The 27,079-nt window shown below is 38.8% G+C and overlaps 2 protein-coding genes and 1 pseudogene across 2 annotated transcripts; all 3 read left to right on the top strand.

Moving 5' to 3' along the window:
- The first annotated feature begins 2,732 nt into the window (after positions 1-2,732).
- LOC148113728 (olfactory receptor 6X1-like) lies at positions 2,733-3,683 on the top strand. The gene has a single exon (XM_087893330.1). It carries the CDS (start codon positions 2,733-2,735, stop codon positions 3,681-3,683), a length of 951 nt encoding a protein of 316 aa, XP_087749456.1.
- An 11,624-nt stretch (positions 3,684-15,307) lies between these two features.
- Positions 15,308-16,248, top strand: LOC148113727 (olfactory receptor 6X1-like; annotated as a pseudogene).
- A 9,383-nt stretch (positions 16,249-25,631) lies between these two features.
- On the top strand, positions 25,632-26,856 carry LOC148113726 (olfactory receptor 6X1-like). Its single transcript, XM_087893328.1, has one exon. The coding sequence runs from the start codon at positions 25,915-25,917 to the stop codon at positions 26,854-26,856; it is 942 nt and encodes a 313-aa protein (XP_087749454.1). The 5' UTR covers positions 25,632-25,914.
- The last annotated feature ends 223 nt before the right edge of the window (positions 26,857-27,079 follow it).

Genomic DNA, 27,079 nt, shown 5'->3' with positions numbered 1-27,079 from the left:
AGTGCTCTATAGCATCATTTTGAGGGTAGGAGTTGAAACAGTTTATGTCCAGTTTATGTGAGGGGTCTGTAAATATTTTCACAGCTCTCTTTTTGACTTGTGCAGTACACAGGTTCTCCATGGAAGGCAGGTTGGTAGCAATTGTTTTTTTCTGCAGTTCTAATTATCCTCTGAAGTCTGTGTCTGTCTTGTTGGGTTGCAGAATCAAGCCAGACGGTTATAGAGGTGCAGATGAGAGACTCAATAATTCCTCTATACATGTACATGGAGAGAAAAACAAATCTTGCGAGTTTACCAGACGGATGGCATAAGAAGCAAAGCTGTTACAGAATTTGGTAGTCCTGCTAAAAATACTTTGAAACCTCCCAGAGGTGAGCAACAGAAACAGATCCTAAAGTGGGTGTATTGGGTCTCTAAAAATGCTTTGAGCTCTAAGCACATAGTGCTTATAAGCAGTATCCTGATTAACAGGAAGCGAGCTTCCTAATATCTTCTCAGCTGCCCTTACCACTCTTTGTATGGACTTTCTATCTGAAACCCACAACTGAAATATACCAAAAAATGTTCATTTTACTTCTGTCTAGTACTTAGATTTTAGGAAAAGCTGGAGACTTTTTTTCTTAATGCTTTCCAAACTGCTTCCTTCACTTCATTGTTCCTAATGGTGTAAGTATTAAGTAATACTAATTAAGTAATAATTAAGTAAATAAGTAATAATTAAGTAAGTAAAGATTAAGTATCGGGTCAACTATACTATTCACCACAGAAACAATCTTGATTCTATTGAAGGAAGACTCTGTTAAGTCCATCTTTTTTAGAACGAGCATATGGAATAGAATTTCACTGCAAAAATGACCACGATTTGCTAGCCTATATTCAAATCCACTTCCACAGAGAGAGAAACATGATGGCTATTGTATTTCTAGAGTCCTTTATCTATTTGATATTTCTATCACATCCTATATTTGGTTTTTCAGTGTTTTTCAGTCTTTCCTAGATAATAAATAACATAGAGAAAGTTGTTGCAGAGAAGTATGGGATTTTGGGATCCCATAATTCTAGTTTCCAAGTTCTAATTTGTGGGCTTCTTGATGCTCTCAGAGCTTGGAGGTGTTTTTGCAGATGTTTAATTACCAAACTGGGTAACATCATTGATGCACTGATCAATCAATCAGAGTAGAGCTGGAAAAGACCTTCAAGGTTTTCTAATCCAACCCCCTGCTCTCATGGTGAATCCACAACTTCTGAAGGCAAACTGTTCCACTGGTTAATTCTTCTCACTGTTGGGAAGTTTCTCCTTAATTCGAGGCTACTTCTCTCCTTGATTAGTTTCCCTCCATTGCTTCTTGTCCTGCCCTCTGTTTCTTGTCCTGCTCTCTGAATTGAAAAATAAGTTGACCTCCTCTTCTTTGTGGCAACCTTTCAAATACTTGAATACTGCTGTCATGTCCACCCAGTTCTTCTTTTCTCTAGACCATCCAAACCCAAATCCTGCAACTGTTCTTCATATGTTTTTGAAGAAAGCTGATGATCTTACCTAATTCAGTAATGAGGCATCTGTAAGAAAATCTCCAGGCTGTGAAGCAGGGACTTCACAGTTCAACCATGAGGTACAAATAGGTGATACCTTGCTCAATAGTAGTAACTGTGAGAGGGATCTTGGAGTCCTAGTGGACAATCATTTAAATATGAGCCAGCAATGTGCTGCAGCTGCCAAAAAAGCCAACACAGTTTTAGGCTGCATAAACAGAGGGATAGAATCAAGATCACGGGAAGTGTTAATTCCACTTTATAATGCTCTGGTAAGGCCACACTTGGAAACCAGTTTTGGTCGCCACAATGTAGTGTTGAGACTCTAGAAAGAGTGCAGAGAAGAGCAACAAAGATAATTAGGGGACTGGAGGCTAAAACATATGAAGAATGGTTGCAGGAATTGGGTATGTCTAGTTTAATGAAAATAAGGACTAGGGGAGACATGATAGCAGTGTTCCAATATCTTAGGGGTTGCCGCAAAGAAGAGGGAGTCAAGCTATTCTCCAAAGGACCTGAGGGTAGGACAAGAAACAATGGGTGGAAACTAATCAAGAAGAGAAACAACTTAGAACTAAGGAGAAAATTCTTGACAGTTAGAACAATTACATCAGTGGATCAACTTGCCTCCAGAAGTTGTGGATGCTCCAACACTGGAAGTTTTTAAGAAGATGTTGGATAACTATTTGTCTGAAGTGGTGTAGGGTTTCCTGCCTAAGCAGGGAGTTGGTCCCTTCCAACTCCTATTCTATTCTATTCTATTCTATTCTATTCTATTCTATTCTATTCTATTCTATTCTATTCTATTCTATTCTATTCTATTCTATTCTATTCTATTCTATTCTATTCTTCTAAATATTATTTTCTATCACATTCTAATGTATATCAAAATATTTCGCCTGTCATCTATATCTTCCAAAAATGTGATTATATTTTCAAGAAACTCCAAGTGACCTCTGGTTCTCCAAATTTCACACATGGCATCAATGGCCAATTAGTGGTTATTTTATTGTGGATTCATGAGTAATGAAATTCCATAACTGATACCATAGCTGATATTCAAATACGTATTTGGGAATGTCTTATTCAGCTACTATAATTCCACACACCTCTTGCATCACAATAGCAGTCCTTAAGAAACGCAGTTGAAACTCGATTTAGTGAAGATTCCATGTTTTCTCTTTTTGTAACAGAAGAAGAACATGAATTTGACCAACTGCACAAGAATAACTGAATTTATTCTGGTTGGATTGCCACGTGTTTGGGGAATGGAAAGTGTGATGTACGCCAGCATCTTTCTCCTCTACATCCTGAGTCTGATGGGAAACGGACTCATCATTATGATAGTAATCAAGGACCACCATCTCCAGAAGCCCATGTATTTCTTCCTTAGCAACCTTTCTTTCAAAGACATCGGACACACCACAACCTTCATACCCAAGATGTTGGTCAATTATCTCTCAGAAAACAATTCCATCTGTTTCTTTTGCTGTATAATACAACTGTGCTTCTATTTTCTGTTTGGGGTGACGGAATTTTTTATCATCTCTTTGATATCCTTGGATAGATACGTAGCCATCTGCTATCCTTTCAGATATGCCACTATCATGACCTCAGGGGTCTGCCTTAAACTGGCAATGGGAGCCTGGTTTGGAGGCCTTTCCTCCGTCCTTTATCAGCAAGTACTGACTGCAAACCTACCCTTTTGCACTTCCAACGTTATCAATCATTTCTATTGCGATGCTGGGCCCGTGTTGAAGATTGCAGGAGGAGATACACGTCTCATTGAGGCCCTCGGCTTCCTTGTTGCGGTGGTTGTGGTTGTGTCCTCCCTGGTTTTCACCCTCATTTCTTACTTCTTCATCGTCTGCACCATTCTTCGAATGCCTTCAACCTCCAGACAGCAGAAGGCCTTTTCCACCTGTGCTTCACATCTGGTTGTGGTCAGTCTTTTGTACGGGTCGGTCTTTTTTGTCTACTTAAGACCGACTATCAAGAACTCTTCCTTTAGTATGACAAAGTATGTCTCCATACTCTATACTTTTATCACCCCCGTGCTCAATCCTTTCATCTACACCATTAGGAACAATGAAGTAAAAGATTCTGTACGCAGAATGATTGGAAGAAAAGTTACCGGTCTCAGGAATATCTAATATCTCCAACTCTTTTAACCCTGGTTGTTGTTGTTGTTGTTGTTGTTGTTGTTGTTGTTGTTGTTGTTGTTATTATTATTATTATTATTATTATTATTATTATTATTATTATTAATTAAATTTCTATACCGCCCTTCTCCAAAAAGGACTCAGGGCGGTGCACAGCCAAAGTAAAAACAGAGCATACAAAATTTAAAAACAGTATTAAAATAATTAAATATTTTGACCGTAAATTAAAACAACCCAATTTAAAACTAATTTAAAATTAAACTCAAGCCAGCCCAGCTAGTTGAAATAAATAGGTTTTCAGGGCCCGACGAAAAATCCAGAGGTCTGTTATTGTATGTAACTCTGGGGGAAGGTTGTTCCAGAGGGTGGGCGCCGTCACAGAGAAGGCCCTCCCCCGGGGGTCGCCAGCCGACATTGTCTGGCGGACGGCACCCTGAGGAGGCCCACTCTGTGCGAGCGTACTGGCCGGTGGGAGGCTATTGGTGGCAGAAGGCGGTCTCGTAAGTACCCCGGCCCTAAGCCATGGAGCGCTGGCCATGGTTAAAAGAAATGGGAAGTGATTCTGTTTTCCGGCAGATTTCTTGTATATTAAACGTAAACCTAATCTGTCTTTTGAAGGACTCCTATATCAGGGATGAAATGCTCCTGGTTCGGACCAGTTTAGCCAAACCGGTAGCGATGGCAGAGGGTGGTTTGGAGAACCGGTAGCGATGGCAGTGTGAGGCTCCGCCCACCTGCCCTGTTGTCATTACTTCCTGGTTAAAACCTGTTTTTTACCCTCTGCGCATGCGCAGAGGGTCTGTGTGCACATGTGATGCGTGTGGACAAGAGGAGAGTGTGTGCATGTAACACATGCACTTCCGAACCAGTAGGGAAGGTAAGTAGATTTCCCCCCTTGTCCTATATGTATCTATTCCTTCAAGTTGGGGTGTGCTCAAAAATATCAACAAAAATTCATATGATATTTCACACTGCGTCCCGCAACAGCGAGGTAATTGTGAGTCACATTCAAGTGGAATGCAACATGTTTTCTTTTTTCTCTTTGTTGAGAAGCATCTGTATGTACTGTATAAAATAAAATTTGGTATCTCCTGATCATTTGGATTTCAGAGCAGGACATTAAACTGAAATTGCATCAGTCATGCTTCCCAGTGTTAAAGTTGGGAAGGCATGGTGCAAGCATCCTGGTTCTCCTTCATCTTCTGGTACAGTGATGGTTAACCTTTTTGGTGCTGAGTGCCCAAAATGCATGCAACTAAACCCCCAAAATGCAATGTGAGTGCTCCCCATGCATGCGCCCTGCCCCGGCGCATATGCATGCATCCCCCCATGCATGCACATGAATCCCCTGTGCATGTAACCTGCCCCCCCTACACATGTGCCCCCCGTGCCCCATTTTGGCTTCCAGGTTGATTCAGGAGGCTTTCCAGGCCCAAAATGGGGCACAGGGGGGGCAGCACAAGGCCTCCCAGTGCCCCGTTTTGGGCTTGGAAAGCTTCCTGCACCAACCTGGAAGCCAAACAGGGTGTGGGGAGGCTGCAAGAGGTCCCCCAGGGCCTCATTTTGGGCCTGGAAAGCCTCCTGCACCAACCTGCACCCCCTGTGCATACGCCCCACCCCCTGTGCATGCATGCATCCCCCACATCTGCACTACTCTCTGCACATGCACGGCCGAGACCCGAAGACCAGCTGGCCAGTGGGAGCTGTGCACACATGCACATTGGAGCTGGGCAGGGGCAATGGTGGCTGTGCATGCCACCTGTGGCATGCGTGTCATAGGTTTGCCATCACGGTTCTAGCATCTTTCAATACCATTGATTGTGGTATCCATCTGGACTGCCCACAGACATTAGAGTGTGTAAATTGGACATAATATTCTGTATATACCTCTCTTTTTTCTATGATTAGTTTCAGTTGGTATTTAACAACTACTTGAGGGAATTGACTGTGGTCATCTGTCAGTTTGGAGTGAGGTAATATCCAGCTGGATATTTCCACCTTGGACCAACCTAGTGATACTGTCAAAATCATGCTCCAGTAGAGGCCTGAATAGGGAGGAACAGACTGAAGTTCAATACTAGAAAGACGATTGTCTGGAGATATTTGGACTCTATTGTCGATTGTACTTTGTTGGTCTCAAATAGGGTTACATTTTCACATTTGAGATTGGTAAACAGGTTCTATTTGCTCTTTTCTATTTTGAAATGTTCTGAGTATTGTGTGCCACCAAGAGTTATTATGGAGTTGGGCAACTTTAGAAATTGAGTAAGTAATTATAGCAATAGCAATAGCACTTAGACTTATTGTCAGATGTAAATGCCTTATTCTCTAATGTGTAAATAATATATGAACGGGGTATCAGGGGTTAACTTATTCTTCACTTCTTAATGTATTCATAATTCACCACTCCCACTTATAGCTCCACCCATTGTATATATAAGGAGCCACCCACACCCTTTTCCTTGCTTCTATCTGTGAATATTCAGTGAATATAGAATGCCTATTGTAAATAAAAGGAAATATATTTAAACCTTTAACTCTTACTAATATTATTGAGTCTGATCCTGAAAATATTGCAACAAGCTGGTAGCAGAGGATGGTTAATTGACTCAATAAAAAACTTAAAAATGTCTAAGAAAGATAGGCCCAACACCAGGGCCTACAGCAAAGAAATGGAAACAGAACAAGAAATAATCAACGAATCCACAAACGCAATTTCGAGAGAATCCGAAGAATACACCACTGAAGACGAAGAAATAATAGATGAAATTGATGACCAGAAGGAAATCGAAATAGAGAATAACGAACTCAGGTCAGAGATATTAAAACTATTAAAGAGCCAGAAGAATGATGAAAGCCTCATCGCGAAACTCCAAGATATGCTGAAGAACAGCGGAGCAGCGAGAGAGAAAAACATCACTAATGAAAAGTCTAAAGACCCAAAAATAGTGAGTGATATGACTGCAGAGAAAGTCATTACGAAGAAGAAAAACGGTGATCCTGCGCGAAATTTTGAATGGCAGCCATCTTGGTTTCAACAGGCCTCCAGGGTGAGCGAAGCAGAGCCAATCAAAATGCTCAATTCAAAATTTCTGGCGCGAAAAACGTTATCAAACAACGAAAATGAAAAAGAAGATTCAAACTCCTCAGAAGAATCAGAATCAGAAAGTGAAGATGATTCAACAAACTCCCAAATAAAATCAGCAATGAAAACGCTTTTTGCTGCATTTGGGCCAAAACTAAAAATTAACAAACAGCTACCGAAGAAGCGAGCGAGCAAGCCGATGCCTCAAGACCTGCCCGCTCCCATCCTGACTACGAGGACGCCGACGCCCGAACCCAGAAAGCCCTGCCGGTACCGCCCTACGCCACAGACCGAAGCAAGCATCAAAGCCCTCAGGGGAAGAGGAAGAGCAGCCGCCGTCGTCAAGACTCCCAAAATCGAACCAGAGACCGATTCATCTGAAGAGGAGCAGAACGAGCGAGCCACAATGGAGAGAACCTTCCACGACGACTCCAAAGAAGAAATGGACAACGCGCATGCGCAAAACTACGCAGACGGTCCGGGAAGACATGAACTGGCGAGGAGACCATGCAGACTTGTTGCGAGCATCCCCATGCCGTTTTGCAATTTTCTACACTTGCGAGACCACGGACTACCTCAGGTTGTAAGTAATGGACACAATAATGTCGGAAATTTACCCAGTGACTTCCCAAAGCTAAGGGTTGATGGCGTTAATTTGCAAGAATGGTATCAACAGCTCCAGGTTGTCTTTATGAAGGAAAACTTATTATTTTTTATCACTAGTCCCCCAAAAAGACCTTGGACTCTAAAAATAGATTGTTTACACCATAGAGCATTTTTCTTAATAATATCTAGTGTATTTCCTGCAATGTATCATAGCATTAAGCCAAATCTGACTGTTTCAGAAATCATTCAATGCATGTTTAATTTGTTTCACAGTGACAGTGTAGCTACCACCACAAGGATGTCTAAAGATTTCTTTTCATCTAGGGTAAAACCAGGGGTTTCCATAAGTGAGCATTTAATATATTTAAACAAAATAAGAGCTGAGCTGCATTTGAGGGGGGAGGTGATTTCAGACCAAACAATGAAAAGTGTTATTATCAACTCACTTGATTCATCATGGGACAATTTTATGTCACATTTAGACACTATCAATCTAGGATATTTATCCATAGAAAGTCTATCCAATAAATTGATAGCAGAAGACAATTCAAGAAGGAATCGTTCTAGAAATCACACAGAACACAAACCATATAGGAAAGTAGCTTTCCAAGAAAAATATAATGAAACATTTAAATGCCACAATTGTGGATCCAGGGAACACAATAGAAGAGACTGTCCCAAAATTTCAAGAGAAAGGCACAGGTCAGAATATAGAAACAAATACAATTATAGACAGTCTTCCATAGATAGACATAGATATAGGAGCCCACCAAATTACAAAGAGAATAGAGGGGGCAGAGATAATTCAAAGGATAGAAAATCTGGCTCACTGAACGGGCTAAATAAACAAGACAACACTAACATACAGCAAAATGAGAACAATAATTGGCTTATTGATTCTGGAGCAACTAATCACACCACTAATAACAGAAATATATTGTCTTCATTTGCAGAAGATAAATTTGTAATAAAGGTAGCTAACCAAGAAAAGGTGCAAGTATTAGGTAGAGGGAATGTAACCTTGCCTGGTCTAGGAAAAATAGAGGGGGTATTGCTAATACCTGAGATACCTCATAACATACTAAGTGCTATAAAACTAAGTAGAGATTCTGACATTAACATTGTTTTTTCAAAAGGAAAAGCAATTTTGGAGAAGAATAAAATAAATATAGGCACAGTGATGATTAAAGGAGGCCTACCTTATCTGATAACTAAGGAAAAATGGTTGCATAACATTGACTCAAATATGGAAGATTGTATTGAAGTAGATGATGAAAATATTAGCAATAGTGACAATGATGAGTGTAAAACATCTCATGATCACAAAGATGCACACAATGAAAAAAAACCAAAAATAGGTAAGCCAATTCATGATGAGTGTGCTCACATCTTACATAGGAAGTTAGGACATGCCAGTTTTCCTGTAGTACAAAAAATGACTGAACACGCAGAAGGTGTTAAAATAAAAAATTGTGAAAACTATTTGGAATGCTCAGTATGTAAATCTACAAAACTAAAAACTAGCCCCAGGCCAAGAAAATCTACTAGATCAACTAACAAAATTTTTGATTTAGTACACATGGACTTAGTTGGTCCATTAACTCCATCAATCACTTATAGAAAACGTTACTTCCTGACAATAGTGGACGATTATAGCCGCTATGGGTTTCTTTATACATTAAAACACAAAGATGAAACATTTCAAAAATTTAAAGAATTTTACAAATGCATAGAAACACAACACAACATCAAAATAAAACAAATTATGACAGATAGGGGATGCGAATTCATGTCTAAAGAATTCTCCCAATGGTTAAAAGACAAAGGAATGTTACATTACACATCTAGTCCATTTTCTGCGTTCCAGAACGGGATTGTAGAGAGGAAAAATTCCACATTACAAACCATGATTAGATGCACATTGGAAGATGCTGGCTTAAGCAAACAATTCTGGTCAGAAGCCTTACACTATTCAAATTACACACAAAATAGAACATGGTCCAGCATTGTAAATAAGACACCATATGAAGTGATGTATAATAGAAAACCAAAATTAGCACACATGCATATATTTGGAGTCACTGCAGACGTACACATACCTAAACAATTAAGAAGAAAAGGAGAAAACGTATCCAGAAGACTCAGATTTATGGGATACGAGACCGGTACTAAAGGGTACAGATTCATTGATAACAATAACAAATTTATAGTCTCCAGAACAGCTGTGTTCCATGAACAGGCTAACTGGTCTAAATTACATCTTAATGAAATATTTCCAAATAAATATAAAGGTACAAAATCTCATGAAGAAGGGATCATAGAAAAGCAAAATATCAAGAAAAATAAGAACAAAACCAAAATTTGGACAAATAGCCAACACAAAATTAAGACAGACACATTAACAAAAAAGGAAGCAAGATATTTGCATGATAACGATAGTAAACCTGAAAAAACCATTAGAAACACCAGAAATCAAATGCCAAATAAATACAAGGATTACATAATGCATATGGATGGTGAGCCAACAACACCCAATACATATGAGGAAGTGTTAAAACTCCCTTGTGAAGAAAAGGAAAAATGGGAATTAGCGATGAAAAAAGAGATGGAAAGTTTACAAGGATTAAATGTATTCACACCTGCAATTGCACCTAAGGATAAAACAATTATTGGTACCAGGTGGATATATAAGATTAAGAATTTAGAGGGAGGCAATACTCTATACAAAGCTAGACTAGTTGCACAAGGTTATGCACAGAAATATCCGGAGGACTATACTGACACGTATTCCCCCACAGTAAGAACAGAGAGTGTCAAAACAGCTCTAGTGGTAGCATCAGCACTCAACCTTGATGTATTTCAATACGACATACAGACTGCGTATCTACACGCTAAACTAGATAAAGAAATATACGTAAGAGCACCTCACAGTCAATACACAAACAAAAATGAAATTTGGTTGTTAAACAAGAGTTTATACGGGTTAAAACAATCTGGTAAACGATGGTATGATTGTTTAGTGAAAGTACTTAGAACCATGGACTTCAACGCTACAACTGCTGATAACTGTTTTTTTGTCAAAAAGGATGATGATTACATTGAATTTGTATTGATTTATGTGGATGACATTCTATACATAGGAAAACATAAAGAGAGAAGAGAAACCTTTGTAACCAAACTAAATGAACATTTCTCGTTAAAATCTCTAGGTAAAGTAAACAAATATCTTGGTGTCCAAATTAATAAGACTAGAAGGGGATTCAAACTTACTCAGAGAGATAAGATTGTAGAACTTTTAAACAAATGCAATTTAAACAATGCCAAACCTTGTGATACTCCTATGCAAACTGATTTTCTAAGAAATGCTGATGAATCTTCCCCCGAATTCAAGGATAACACATTTTATAGATCAATCATAGGTTCACTTCTTTATATATCTAATTGGACTAGACCAGATATCGCCTTACCACTCAATCTATTATCCAGACATGTCAGCAAACCAACAATGTACCACTGGGAAGCTGTTAAAAGAATTTTAAGATATCTGAAAAGTACACTAGACTTTTGCTTAATATTAGAACCTAAAGACAATAAAGAACCAAAGCTTACATGTTATGCAGATGCAGACTGGGCTGGAGACACCTCATGTAGAAAAAGTACATCTGGTTATATATTTCTCTTAAATGACTGTCCAGTTTACCGGTACACTGGTAAACAAGAACTAGTGGCCACTTCAACGACAGAAGCGGAATATGTCTGTTTATCCAAAGCTACAAATAACCTTGTATGGTTTAATGATTTAATTTCAGATGTTTGGAAAAAACCTGTTTTGCCTTTTGTTATGCATGAAGATAATAAAGCAGCCATTGAAATATCTAGATCTGATGCCATTGGACAAAGGTCTAGAGATATAGATATAAAATTTAAACATGTGAGACAATTATCTCAGGATGGATTTATTAAAGCAGTGCATTGTGATACTTCAGAACAGTTAGCTGACATATTGACAAAGCCTTTACCTTCTAAGCAACACAAATATTTAACTTCTAAGTTGTATGTATTGTATTGTCCTGAATCTGAGTGTAATTGGTGTTGTATAACGAATCGGCATTTAGAGGGGGATTTGTCAGATGTAAATGCCTTATTCTCTAATGTGTAAATAATATATGAACGGGGTAACAGGGGTTAACTTATTCTTCACTTCTTAATGTATTCATAATTCACCACTCCCACTTATAGCTCCACCCATTGTATATATAAGGAGCCACCCACACCCTTTTCCTTGCTTCTATCTGTGAATATTCAGTGAATATAGAATGCCTATTGTAAATAAAAGGAAATATATTTAAACCTTTAACTCTTACTAATATTATTGAGTCTGATCCTGAAAATATTGCAACACTTATATTCCGCTTCACAGTGCTTTACAGTCCTCTCTAAGTGGTTTACAGAGTCAGCCTATTGCCCCCAACAATCTGGGTCCTCATTTTACTGACCTCGGAAGGATGGAAGGCTGAGTCAACCTTGAGCCTGGTGAGGTTCGATCTGCCAAACTGCGGGCAGCCAGTGAGCAGCAGAAGTAGCCTGCACTCTAACCACTGTGCACTGCGGCTATAAGTAAATAAATATTTACTCACTTTTTCTCCATAATAAGTTTTGCTCATTTCCAGAATTTCACTTTAAGAGTTGTGGTGGTGCACTGGTTAAAATGCAGTACTACAAGCTAACTCTGCCCACATCCAGGACTTCAATGCTGACTAGCTGAAAGTTGACAATGTAAATCATTTAGAGAAAGCTGTAAAGTACTATGAAGCGGTATATAAATCTAAATGCTATTGCTAATTTACTACATCATTTGCCTAAAGTAATGTGTTTTGAAACAGTAGTTTTGAGAATTTGAACCTAGAAATTTCTGGGAATTGAATTCGAAAAAAGAGATGGCCATCGTTGATTCTTGCAAGCACAGTACTCAAATTTGGGGAGTGCCCTGTTCCAGTTCTCTTCTAATATTTCAATTACTATATCAATTCAATTCCTCAATCTAATGTCCTAAGATTCATATATTACAGAATTTTTCCTATCAGATGACTAAATCCTTAACTGAAAACCTGACCTACCTATAGTGGAGCATTTTTTCCAATTTGGTTTCCCCTTGGTTATAATATCTGATATATTAATTCCTGAATTGGGGTAATAACATTTTTTCCCAATAATGTAGCCTTGTGTATTTGTTTAATAGATCATTTGTTCAATGAATTTCTCTAAAATAATATATATATATATATATATATATATATATATATATATATATATATGTATTTTTATATTCATAAAACAGATATTCACGTTTATAAAACACTTGTTGAAAATTCCTCGCTTTTAATGTGGGCAATGAGGGATGAATAGGTAACTTGTTAAAACTTTTGGTTGAACAATACAACATTATGTATCGTAAACATTCAAACAGGGACCAAAATTGTTTCTTCTCCATCTCTAGGTAATCATGGGAAAAGATTTGGGATGGATGGGTGATTCCATACCAGTTGGATCAAGAAGACTGCTATAATAAATTGACTTTGTATCATGATCATGTTTCCAATAAAGTTTGTTTTCTAAGCTTTTTCCTTGACATCTAATACATGGAAGTTCTGTACCCTAAAACAGGGTAGTACATTAGTTGCCATGTTGGACTAGGAATCAAAATCAGAATAACTGGAAGAGACCTTGGAGGTCTTCTAATCCAGCGGTCACCAACAGGTGGTGTGTTGACCACTGGTGGTCCATGAGAAAATTTTGGTGGTCCGCAGAAAAATTATTTGCATTTTTATATTGTACTAAATCAGGGGTCCTCAAACTATGGTCCCTGGGACATAGCAGGCAAATTGCAGGCAGCCAGCAGGCAGTAGAAGTAGCCTGCAGTACCGCACTCTAACCACTGCACCACTGAGTCTCTTAAAAGAGTTTAATGAGAGTTTATCTTTGTTGGTGTGTCTCCAGAGAACCTCCTGTCTTGGGGTGGCATTTGAAGGTTCATCCAAAGCATATCAACCTTGGGTATCTATTAGTTATAGAGCATGGGTGCTCATGGGAAATTAAAGTAGATATCCTTAGAGATTGTATTCCAAGCTTCCTTGGAGAACCAGTCATTAAACTTTATATGATGCAATCTGCTAAGATGCTGTTGAAATGTTAAGGAAAATATTTCTCAAGAGGTCTACCATTTTCCCCTCAAAACATGATGTACCATTTTCTATGGTTCTTCAAATCTCTACATTGATGAATGGATAGAGAGATGGTGTAAAGAGCATTAGGAGAAGACAAGGTGGGTAATGAAGGAAGAAGTCAAGGTAATGGTAGAGAGATCTTTAGGCCCATGGTTTTTTTTTTTAGAACAAGCTCATGGAACACAATTTCACAGCTAAAATAACTTTGACTTCCTAGGATTTATGCACATCCATGCAGAAAAACATCTTAATTTTTTTATTTCTAACAAACACACCCTTTTTTTACTTACATCAATAGAATAGAATAGAATAGAATAGAATAGAATAGAATAGAATAGAATAGAATAGAATAGAATAGAATAGAATAGAATAGAATAAGAGCCAAACCAGAGAGTTACAGAGGTGCAGATGACAGACTCAATAATTCCTCTGTAGAACTGGATCAGCAGCTCCTTGGGCAGTTTGAGCTTTCTGATTTGGCACAGAAAGAACATTCTTTGTTGAGCTTTTTTGATGATGTTTTTGATGTTAGGTGTCACTGAAATTTTAAAAATTTATGTATTACTTTTTTGGATGGCTATAAATTGTATCCCATTCTCTCTATCTGGTGGGTTTTTTTATTCTTCTTCTGTTTTTGAGACTCTCAGATAATATTCTATTTGCTGCACAACACAGTCTTCCATTCTTTATGCTCTCCCTGTAGTTTGGTTTCATTCACAAATTCTCTCTCTTTTTGCTCTCAACCCCCTCCATTCCGTATTCCATGTTATCTATAAAAATTCTTCTACGTTTCCTCGTTTTTCTTTCACACTCCATATTTTGTTTTTCAATAGTTGACTGGTCTCTTCTGTAGATCAAGAACAATAGGTAGAATGTTTCTGCACAGTTCTCTACTGAGAACTGCCAGCTTCTAATTTGTATCAAAATATTTCACCTCTAGTCCTATTTTCAAAAATGTCATGTTTTTATGAATTCCCAAGCACCTCTTATTTTCTGACTGTAGGAAATTTCATATTTATTTATTTATTTATTTATTTATTTATTTATTTATTTATTTAGTTTTAAATTCGTATACCGCCCTTCTCCCTGAGGACTCAGGGAGGTGAACAGCCAAGTAAAAACATAAACTACAAACATTAAAATACAATTAAAAAGATATATATAAATTTGGCCCCATTATTAAAAACAATAACAAACAATTAAAAACATTTTAAAAAGTGTTAGGCCATATTTGACACCAAGCTCTAATAGATCTAATAGTATGTTTTCTTCTAATAGTATGTTTTGGTCTCATGAGTTGTGACATTCGATTGATGGTCAATTTGAAATCAATTGTGAGTTCAATCCTAGATAGTGGCAGATATTTCTCTCTCTGGACACAATGAGTTCTTGTCTGCTGCGAACTCCGCATAGGCATCAGGAAGGGCATCTGGCCAGTAAATGCTCAAGGTCTGTTCAGTTGCCCTGACTCCACCATGATGCAAGGGATTAGAGGGTCATTAAAAAGGGGGAAAAAATCAAATGTGTATATTGAAATGTCTTATTCAGCTACTATACCTACAGATAACATTCATTATTTTGATTTTAAAACCAAGCCTTGTGTCTTCTCTCTTGCAATAGTTTCTTTCTGAAAAAGGTCTTCAGGAATCTTGATCGAATGAAGATTCTACATTTTCTCTTTTTGTAATAAAAGGGGGAAGATGAACTTGACCAATTGCACAAAAGCAGCTCAATTTATTCTTGTTGGATTGCCAAGTGTTTTGGGACTGGAAAGTGTGATGTATGCCAGCATCTTTCTACTCTACATCCTGTGTCTGATGGGCAATGGGCTCATCATTATGATAGTAATCACGGACCGCCATCTCCAGAAACCCATGTATTTCTTCCTTAGCAACCTTTCTATCAAAGACATTGGATACACCACAGTCTTTATACCCAAGTTGTTGCTTAATTATCTCTCTGCTAAAATTCCATCTGTTTTTATTGCTGTTTAATACAATTATTCTTCTACTTCCTTTTTGGAGTCACTGAATTTTTTATTATAACTTTGATCTCCTTGGATAGATACATAGCCATTTGCCATCCTTTGAGACACTCCACTATTATGACTTCGGGGGTCTGCCTTAAATTGGTAATAGCAGCCTGGTTTGGTGGATTTTTCTCCATAATCTTCCAGGTAGTCATGATTGCAAGTTTGCCCTACTGCACTTCCAACGTTATCAATCATTTCTATTGTGATGTTGGACCTGTGCTAAAGATTGCAGGAGGAGATACACGTCTGATTGAAGCCCTCACCTTCATTTTTGCTGTGGTTGTGGTTGTGTCCTCCCTGGTTTTCACCCTCATTTCTTACTTCTTCATCGTCTGCACCATTCTTCGAATGCCTTCAACCTCCAGACAGCAGAAGGCCTTTTCCACCTGTGCTTCACATCTGGTTGTGGTCAGCATTCTGTTCGGCTCGGTCTTTTTTGTCTACTTAAGACCGACTATCAAGAACTCTTCCTTTAGTATGACAAAGTACGTCTCCATACTCTATACTTTCATCATCCCCGTGCTCAATCCTTTCATCTACACCATTAGGAACAACGAAGTGAAAGATTCTGTACATAAAATGATAGGAAGGAAGTTTCCAGGCCTCTAAAATCTTTAATTATCTCCAACCCGAACCCTTTGTTAAAAGAAATGGGAAGCAATTCCATTTTCCAACAAATTTCTTGTTTATGAAATGTAAACCTTATTTATCTTTTGAAGGACTCCTGCAAGTGGTATGTTCTTTCACGTTGGGACATGCCAGAAATATCAATCAAGATTCTTATATTTTTAGAATAGAATAGAATTCTTTATTGGCCAAGTGTGATTGGACACACAAGGAACTTGTCTTTGGTGCATAAGCTCTCAGAGTACATAGAAAGACAAGATACATTCATCAAGAATCATAAAGGACAATGCTTAATGATAGTCATAAGGTACAAATAAGCAATTGAATCATATTAGGAAACAATCAATGTACATCGTAAGGATGCAGCAACAAGTTATAGCCATGCTATATTTTGAAGTTAGGGAACTTTAGAAACTGAACAAGTAAACATGTAAGTAAATAAATATTGAGTCCCTTTTTCTCCATAATATGCTTTGTGTCAACTCTGAAGCGAACCTGACTGGGCCCATTTTGAAGGCTGCAGGGTTGCCATAGTACGAAGAAGGGATAGGCAGCAGGGACATAGTTAGATGGGGGTTTTGTAGCCAAAACAAAATAGTTTCATGTAGGAACCAAGGACATTCCAACAGGTGGCTGGGGAGAAGAGAAGTCCAGTTACCAAGCAACCAGCCAGCACCTTGATTGAACAACATGACTGATTGTTTGGGGAAAGGGGGAACTCTCACTTTTAAATCAGGTGAAAACCGCAGGAACTTTCAGAGTCGCCTTTCACCAGTTTGTGCCAATATGATATCTTCAATAAAATTGTTCTTTGAGGAACTTGTTTGTCTCAGAGTTCTGCTTTCTGTGGAGTAATTACTTGAAACCCTGAACGGTTTGCTCATTTTGCACAATTATGCTCTTTTTCTAAATTATTTGTCTAAAGTTATGTATTCTTAAACAGAAATGGAATCCAGAAATTTGTGGGATAGTAATAGCTAATAGTGAAGAGGATTCCCCGACCCCCCCCCCCCCAGTTTCTCTTATTTTCTCCTTTGGTGCATATTTGATATCTTGTTTTCTGGATTGGAGAACAGTGTTTCAAATAATGAACGCCACAAAGAATGATATCATAAAATCCCGAAGTTTGAAGGGAAGATTTGGGTCATTGTATTCCACCCCCTCTCCATTGACTTTGATACAAGAATCCAAACTTCAATATCCCAAAGAGATATTTAAATTCTGTAGTTCCTTAATTCATCTGCATTGAAGGTTACAACCACTCATGAAGAGACTCAACCTTCAATGCAGATGAATTAAGGAAAGGTGTGAGTGGAAAGTTAACACTAAACACTTCACAATCACCTACATTATATGAGAAAATTATTTACTAAACATCACTTGATGTGTTAGGGTGTGTGTAAAAAGTATTTGTTGCTTGTGCAACGAGCAGAGCAGAAACACACAGGGAAGGAGATAAACGTTCAGCTCGTGTGAGAAAAATACTTTATATACAAGATAATAAGCAGTCTCGGTGTAAGTAAAACAGTCCAAGGTCATAAACAGTAAGATCAGTCCAGTAAGTATCTTCCCTTACCAAAGCAAACAGACTTTAGTAACTCTTGGTATACAGTACCATATAACAATTCAGTCTAATACCAATCAGCAGAAAGACGCAGGAAGCAACAGGAACAATCAGGAACAACGAACGCTTCTCTGCGCTGCTTATTTATGCACTGTAGCCTAATTACAGGGTTCAGCAAACCCTGATTACGTGGCTCAGTTGTTTCTTAAAGAAACAGATATATTGCCTGACCAACAAGTTAGGAGTAAGCTACAAGCTGAACCTAACATTCTCCCCATTGGGGAGGACAATATACACAATAGATACAGAAACAAAACTACACATCCAAATCATACATTGTACAGTGGTATCAGTTACATGTCAGATTCTTAATCCAAATCTTTCACAACAATTGGTGTGTTTAATGGCACCTTGCGCTTTGGTAAAATTATCGGCAATATTGTCCTCTGATGCGCAATATTCCAATGTAATCATGTTATCCTTAACACATTGCCGAACATTCAGATAACATATATCAGTGTATTTAGTCCTTGTCTTTACAGCAAGATTCGTTGCCATTGTAATGGCTGCCTGGTTATCTTCATAAACCGTAATAGGATAGTCCATTTTGAATCCAATATCTTCCATCAACTGTTTATAATAAATCAGTTCAGTACATGTAAGTGATAGACAAGAAAACTCCACTTCCATGGTAGACAAACTGATGTGTTTCTGGCAAATTGATCTCCATCCAATCAGGCAGTTATCCAACATGATTGCTATTCCAGACGTAGATTTTCTGGCAAAACTGGCATCAGAACACCTTTAACACCATATTGGCATTTGGTTCTAAATACATAGCAAAATGTAACGTTCTTTTAAGATATCTAAGAATACGTTTTGCAGCTTGCCAATGCCTATCAATAGGCTCTGAACTATATTGCGCTAGTTGATTAACACTAAAAGCTATATCAGGCCGTGTCCAGTTGCTCAAATATGACAAACTGCCTATTAATGATTGATACAGTTCTTTACTGAACTGTGGACTCTGCAAACTATCCTGCTGGAATTCTTGTGTCATAGGAGTCTTGGCAGGTTTACATAATTCCATCCCATATTTTGTCAACAATTTGCAGATTTTATTAGATTGTGAAATTCTAAATCCTCTAGATGTTTTCAGGATATCCAGCCCTAGATAATGCCGTATATGTCCTAGATTTCTAAGTTTAAATTTTGTTTGCAACTGACCGATAATCTCTCTGGCCTCAGCGTCAGTTCTGGTAATTATGGCAATGTCATCTGTAAAGAGTAACAAGAATGAAACACATCCATCCTGTTCTTTTTTAAACAGACATTTATCTGCTACGCCCTCATAGAACCCAATGTTGTGTAATTCCTGCACTATACATTGGTTCCACTCGTAACCTGATTGCCTTAAACCATATAAGCTTTTTTGTAGCCTCCAACACTCAGTGCTATCCTGTGTATCATAACCAGGAGGTTTCTTCATATATATTGTATGCCTCAACGGAGCGTTCAAGTAAGCTGTCTCGACATCTATATGAGTAATAGAGCATTTATTTCTAGCTGCCCAAACCAGCATCATTCTCAAAGTGCTCGCTCGTAAACTTGGAGCAAAAACCTCATCATAGTCTCTATCTGTCTGTGAGAACCCTTGTGCAACAAGCCGAGCTTTATGGGTTACTACCCCATCTACACTTTTCTTTACCTTGTAGACCCACCTACAGCCTATAAGTTTCTCATTTGGTGGTATTCTTACAACTTCATAGACACCAAGCCTCTTCAATGAATCAATTTCTCTATCCATTGCCTCTTGCCAGGCTTTTTCCTCTTTTCTGGATATAATTTTATATCATGATAACTGGATGGTTCGATATCTACTTGGCAAACTACTGTGGCTTTATAGCGATCTGGTGGATGCCGGTCCGTGGAAGATCGTCTAGGCATAACAAGACTAACATCAGGTATATTGGGTTCATCCTCCCCTAACCCTGATTCCTGTTCCTGTTCTTCAACCTTAATAGATGGTTTGTCATCCATCTCAGATGAACTATCATCAGGAATATGGTCTACCTTAACATCCACACCTGTAAAACCATAGTCTGCTTTTTCTAACCTGTCCCAGCCTTCATGTTCTAGGAATTTAGCACTAGCGCTACACAAAACTTTTGTTGTTCCTTTTTCCCAGAACCTATAGGACCCATGGTTAGCCTCATAGCCAACAAAAATCATTTTCTTTGCTCTCTGTTGGTCCTTCCTTCTCTGACTAACCGGTATATGCACCCAGGCTGGTGCACCAAAAGTATGTATTTAACTTAAATCAGGCTTCCTCCCGTGCCATAAAGTAAAAGGTATTTTTCCTGTAGAGGAGTGCACCACATTATTTAAAATATGATTGGCACATAGTATTGCTTCTCCCCACAATTTATTAGGTAAACAAGCATCAGCCAGCATAGTCCTAGTCATAGCTTGTAGGGTCTGGCCTCTTCATTCTATATATGCATTATGTTCCGGCCGAAAAGGGGCAGAACGTTTATGCTGTATCCCAGCATCCTTCAAAAACTTAGCCAACTGATGGTTAGCAAACTCAGTTCCATTGTCAGTAACAATGCATTTCACCTTAAACCTCTGCTTCCTTTCTACAAAACGAAGCCAGTTTGTGATACATTGGAACGTATCACTTTTGGACTTCATAAGGTAGCAAAAACCATATCTGGTAAAGTGATCAACTATACTCAGAATATAGCATGCTCCCCCTAAACTGGGTTTCTTTGGCCCTATTAAGTCTAAAAAGACTACCTCCAAAGGTTTAGTTGTTTTAAACCCATTGCAGTGGATTGCAGGTGTAACTTTACTTTTATGCTGGTTACAAGTATTACAGTTCAGGTATTTGCTGCAAGCCCTTAACTTAATGCCTTTAGACTGCTTAACAGTCGAATGCAACAACCTGAAATTCAGATGACCAAGCCTTCTATGTAGTAAATGTATGCATTCATCATGCGGCTTTACATTTCCAAATTTAGCTTTTGACTGAACTAACAGTAATGACTTATCCCTAATGACAAATAAGTCGTTTTCTAATTCTGCAGTAACTACAGTGCCTTCACATTCCAGCAAACATTTGTTGTTTTTAAAAGTTACTGTAAACCCAGAATGTAGTAATGACTTTACAGATAAAAGGTTATATTTCAAACTAGGGATATAAAGCATGGGTAAAGGGTGCTTACTAATAGAACATTGAACAAGTCCCTCCCCAGCTACAGTCACATTCCAGCCATTAGCTAATTTGACCTTTTTAGTACTTTTCTTCATGTTTAGAAACAGTTTTCTGTTTTTTGTTATTGATTGAGAGGCACCGCTATCAATCACCCACCAATCATCTCTTATATTAATAGATGAACTGGTTGCTAAATTACACCCTTTCCTGGGTTTAGCAGAGTTTCTAGCAGACACTTTCTTATTATTACAATATTTTGCAATGTGCCCCTTAGACCCACATGCATAACAGCGTTTAACAATATCGACATTCTCATATACAGCTTCCACTTTTGGTTGCTGTTGCATCCTTAACTGGTCTCGTTCTTGCCTACGTTTGGCCTCATCCAGTAACCTACCAGTTATACTGGCCAATCTTAGTTCATCTCTAGACAATACTTCTAATGATGAAACAAAAGAGTCATAACTGTCATCCAACGATGAAAGAATAATATAAACTTGCTGCAGTTTAGTAAACAAAAGGTCTTTCTCATGTAGCTCCTGGAAAAGCCCTGTCATGGAGTCCAGGTGAGCCATCATGTCTCCTCCTTTCTGAAGATGTAAGTGAAATAATTTCCGTGTCAGGTAGATATGGACACCCACAGAGTCACGAACGTAGAGCTTCTTTAGCTTTGTCCAGCACCTCGCAGCAGACTCTTCGCCCTGGAAATGGACAAGTTACTGGTCTCCCAGTGTCAGGCCAATGATGCATAAAGCACGCTCGTTGTCCCTGTGAAACTTCGCTATCTTTTTGGCATCTTCTTCGTCAGCAGCATTCAATGCAGCTATGTCCGGTGGATTATTAACCACGTCCCACAGTCCTTCTTTTCGCAAAAGTAGACAGCATTTTGTGGACCAGGTAACATAGTTTGTACCATCCAACCGGGTTATGGTGGAATAACTTGTACCTTGCTCAAAAGCCATCATCTTGACTACTACACCCACTGCCTGCACTTCTCACTTCCGCAAAAACAAATTAAAGAGCCCTGGAACGTTCTGGGCCCATAACCAATGTTAGGGTGTGTGTAAAAAGTATTTGTTGCTTGTGCAATGAGCAGAGCAGAAACACACAGGGAAGGAGATAAACGTTCAGCTCGTGTGAGAAAAATACTTTATACACAAGATAATAAGCAGTCTCGGTGTAAGTAAAACAGTCCAAGGTCATAAACAGTAAGATCAGTCCAGTAAGTATCTTCCCTTACCAAAGCAAACAGACTTTAGTAACTCTTGGTATACAGTACCATATAACAATTCAGTCTAACACCAATCAGCAGAAAGACGCAGGAAGCAACAGGAACAATCAGGAACAACAAACGCTTCTCTGCGCTGCTTATTTATGCACTGTAGCCTAATTACAGGGTTCAGCAAACCCTGATTACATGGCTCAGTTGTTTCTTAAAGAAACAGATATATTGCCTGACCAACAAGTTAGGAGTAAGCTACAAGCTGAACCTAACATGATGATAATATCCCTATACAAAGGGCATGATTTTAGCAGCCTCATAATTACAACCATTTAGGAGTGGTGCGGTGGCCTAGAGGTGGAGCTCTCGCCTCACAATCAGGATGCTGTGAGTTCAAACCTAGGTAGAGTCAGATATTTCTCTCTCTAGGCACTATGAGAATATATCTGCTGAACAAAACTCCGCATTGACAAAAGGAAGGCATCCGGCCAGTAAACACTCTGTTAGCTCCATTCAGTTGCCCAGACTCCACCCCGCAAGGGATTATGGGGTTATTAAACGATGATAATGATGGTTACAACCAGATATGCTGTCAGGTGAATTCTGGGACTTAAAGCCCACATATATTATAATGGCCAAGTCTGAAAAACACATCACAAAAGTATAAAAGGTCTAATTCCCTAAATGATCTTGCCACCACACCTGAAGAGGATTTGAAATCTGCAAAACGTCAGGATACTACAATTAAAATCTTAACCTTGAATTCCATGGAGAAGTGAATGGGGAAAAAGGAGAAAGTGGAAGGAAGTCATTATTGGACATCATCTCCAGTTTGTTCTTTCCCTCTTTTATTGAATCTTCAAAGAATCTAAAAAGACTTAGTAATACAATAAACTCTATTCTTGGAAGTTAGTCCCAAGAGAACTGGATATCAGTCATGCTGATCTAAATAATCTAATCTAGCCATAATCTATGGATACTTATGGAAATTGAGAGACTGTTTCATTCTTCTGTACAAGATAAAGCATTGCCTCAATGAAGGTTTTATGCTTTTACTTTTTGCAGTTGAACAAGAGGATTAGACCATTTATTAAAAAATGCTTAAAAGTTTATCCTTGTTGGTATGCCTCCAGAGAACCTCCTATTTTGGGGGTGCCACTTGTCATTTAAACAGATGACAGATTAACCGAGTTGGAAGGGACTGTCAGGCGTGCCTCCTTTCAGATTTCAGGAAAGAATGACCCCAACACCATTTTCATGGAGTAAAGGTACTTCTATTAAAATTGAACTGAATGCAGCCAAAGAAAAGCAAGATCTGAAGGAATAGGCATGAAAATCACATATAGAAACCCTCCCCTCCCAACTGTCCAGCGTAAATCATTCAATCCAAAGGTCCTCCAGAGCTCAGGTGGAGTCAAACGTCTGGCAGTGTCATCAATCTGGAATGTCAGGACTGTTGTTTAGGTAGCCGCTTCAAAGGCACAGGACTGCAGCTAAGTTTCACTTTCGTTTCCCCTTCCTCTCATCCTCCAGCACGCTTCCCCATCTAGCAACTCACAAACTCCTCTTCCCCCCATTACCATGGCAGCTGACAAGCAAGCATTGAAAGAGTGGAGGCTGACAGGGACCTTGTAGGTCATCTAGTCCAACACCCCACCCAATCAGGAGACCCTACACCAGGGGTGGGCTGCTGGGGGTTCACAGGGGTTTGGGAGAAGATTCTGTGCAGTTTGCAGAACCCAAAAATTCCACCTATCCCACCCATTGGAAGCAGTTAAGTGCAGGGTGCGCATGGAAGCTCAGGGAGGGCAAAAAATGGGCCTACCAGAAGTCCAGGAAGTACAGAAATGGGCCCATTTCTGGCCTCCAGAGGGCCTCCGGAGCCTGGTGAGGCCATTTTCGCCATCTCAGTTGCTTGAGGAAAGCCTCCGGAGCCCAGGGAGGGTAAAAATCCCGCCCCCATGGTGCAAGAGGCCGATTAGGCCATGCCCACCACCCCCACCCCCACCCAGAAACTGGGGAGAGAACCCCTTGCTAAAAATTTTGAAGCCCACCCTGTCCTACACCATTTCTGACAGATGGAAGTCCAGTCTCTTCTTGAAAGCTTCCAGTGCTGAAAGTCCCGCAACCTCTGAAGGCAACTTCTGTTCCATTGGTTGATTTGACAGTTCTCATTGTCAAAAAAATTCACCTTATTTCCAGGTTGAATCTCTTCTTGTTCAGTTTCCACTCATTATTCCTTGTCTGGCCTTCAGGTCCTTTGGGAAATAGCTTGCCCTCCCCCCACCCCCCCATGGCAGCCCACAGATTAGATTTGATCTAAAGCATATCAGCCCTGAATATATTCTAGATACACTGCATGGATACTCACGGGAAATTAAAGGCAAATATCCATAGAGACTGTTTTCCAAGCTTCCGTAGAGGAGAAGCCAATAAACCTTCTATGATGCAATTTGCTAGATGCTCTTTAAATGTTAATGAAAACATTTCTTAAGAAGTCTACCATTTTCCCCTGAATACCTGATGCATCATTTTCTATGGTTCTTGAAAACATTGTCTTCATAAGTGGATGGAATGATGGGGTGAAGGGTCTTACGCTTGGAGAAGACAAGGCAGGTAATGAAGTAAGAACAAGTCAAGGTAAGCATGGAGAGATTTTAAGGTCCATGATCTATAAAACCAGGACATGGGACAGAATGTACTATAAAAATAACTAGGACTTCCTAGCATATATACACATCTACTCCCATGCACAGAGAGAAACATCTTAGCTTTTATATTTCTATAGCCCTTTATTTACTTTCATATTTCTATCACATCCCATGTTTTGTTTTTCAGTATTTTACTCCTCTTTCCTTTAGATAATTAACAATGTAAAGAAGATTCCTGCATGGGTGTATGGAACTCTGTTAATCCAGAATTCTCAAGTTCTGAAGTTCTAATTTATATCAAAATATTTCAACTGTAGGCTATATCTTGCAAAGATGTCATTATATTTTTAAGATTCCCCAAATGAAATTTCCAAGAGTGAAAAATTTCACACAGGGCACGAATTTCAAATAGTGTTTCTTTGATTGTGGCTTCGTGTGTTTTGGGATTTTAGTTATGGGCCTTCAGTCATCATATCTGATAATGAAATATGTCTATTTAATTTCAGCTACTATAGCTACACATAGCCTTTGATACTTTGATGTGTAAATTCACTGTTGTCTTCTCCATGTTGAACTTCTCAAGTTCTAATTTACATCAAAACATCAAAACATCAAAATATTTCAACTGTAGGCCATATCTAACAAAGATGTCATTATATTTTTAAGATTCCCCAAATGACAAATTTCCAACAGTGACAAATTTCACACATGACACTAATTTCACTAATTGTTTTTTTTTTTTTTTGGTTGTGGCCTCAAGTTTTTTGGGGTTCCAGTTCCTTCAGCCATCATATCTGATAATGAAATATGTGTATTTAATTTCAGCTACTATAGCTACACAGAACCTTTGTTGCTGTGATGTGTATATTCACTGTTGTCTTCTCCATGTCAAACTCGTAATACTAGTTTCTGAAAGAGGATTTTACAAATTTGGCTAAATCTTGAGTCAGTGAAGATTCCATATTTTCTCTTTTTGTAGAAGAAGAAGAATAAGATGAATTTGACCAATTGCAGAAGAACAACTGAATTTATTCTTGTTGGGTTGCCACGTGTTGTAGGAATGGAGAGGGTAATGTACGCCAGCGTCTTTCTGCTCTATCTCCTGTGTGTGATGGGCAATGGGCTCATCATTACGATGGTAATCAGGGACCGTCATCTCCAGAAACCCATGTATTTCTTCCTTAGCAACCTTTCTTTCAAGGATATCGGACACACCACAACCTTTATGCCCAAGCTGTTGCTCAATTATGTCTCTTTTAACAATTCCATCTGTTTCTATTGCTGTTTAATACAATTTTTCTTCTACTTCCTTTTCGGAGTCACTGAATTTTTCATCATCACTTTGATATCGTTGGATAGATATTTGGCCATTTGCCATCCTTTGAGACACCCCACTATCATGACTTCAAGGATCTGCCTGAAGCTGTCAATATCAGCCTGGTTTGGAGGATTTTTCTCCATAGTTTGCCAGGTGGTCATGATTGCAAACCTGCCCTACTGCAGTTCCAACATTATCAATCATTACTTTTGTGATGTTGGGCCTGTGTTGAAGATTGCAGGAGGAGATTCACATCTTATTGAAGTCCTTGTCTTCCTCCTGGTTATGGTCTTGATTATGTCCACTCTGCTTTTCACCCTCATTTCTTACCTCTTCATCCTCTGCACCATTCTTCGAATGCCTTCAACCTCCAGACAGCAGAAGGCCTTTTTGACATGTGCTTCCCATCTGGTTGTGGTCAGCATTCTGTATGGCTCAGTCTTTTTTGTCTACTTAAGACCTACAGTCAAAAACTCTTCCTTCAGTACGATGAAGTCTGTCTCCATATTGTACACTATGATCACCCCCGTGCTCAATCCTTTCATCTATACTATCAGGAACAATGAAGTGAAGGATTCTGTACGCAGAATGCTAGGAAGGAAAATTCCAGTTCCCTGAAGCCTTTAAGTATCTCCAACCCAATCCTATGTTGAAAGAAATGGGAAGTTATTACATTTTCTATATAAACAATTTATTTTTTATTTTTCAATTACAAACATACATTCTGTCTTTCCTTATGTAGTGTGTCGTCTGGGTACAAAATCTCGGTGCAACGTCGTTCACCATTTGCAACATCATTCACATTCACAATAACATTATTTGTCTAAATTTAATGTTATAA

The sequence above is a fragment of the Pantherophis guttatus genome, chromosome 4 (assembly GCF_059756535.1).
Source record: "Pantherophis guttatus breed Tessera chromosome 4, ASM5975653v1, whole genome shotgun sequence".
NCBI lineage: Eukaryota > Metazoa > Chordata > Lepidosauria > Squamata > Colubridae > Pantherophis > Pantherophis guttatus.
This window is presented reverse-complemented; position numbering and strand designations above follow the sequence as displayed.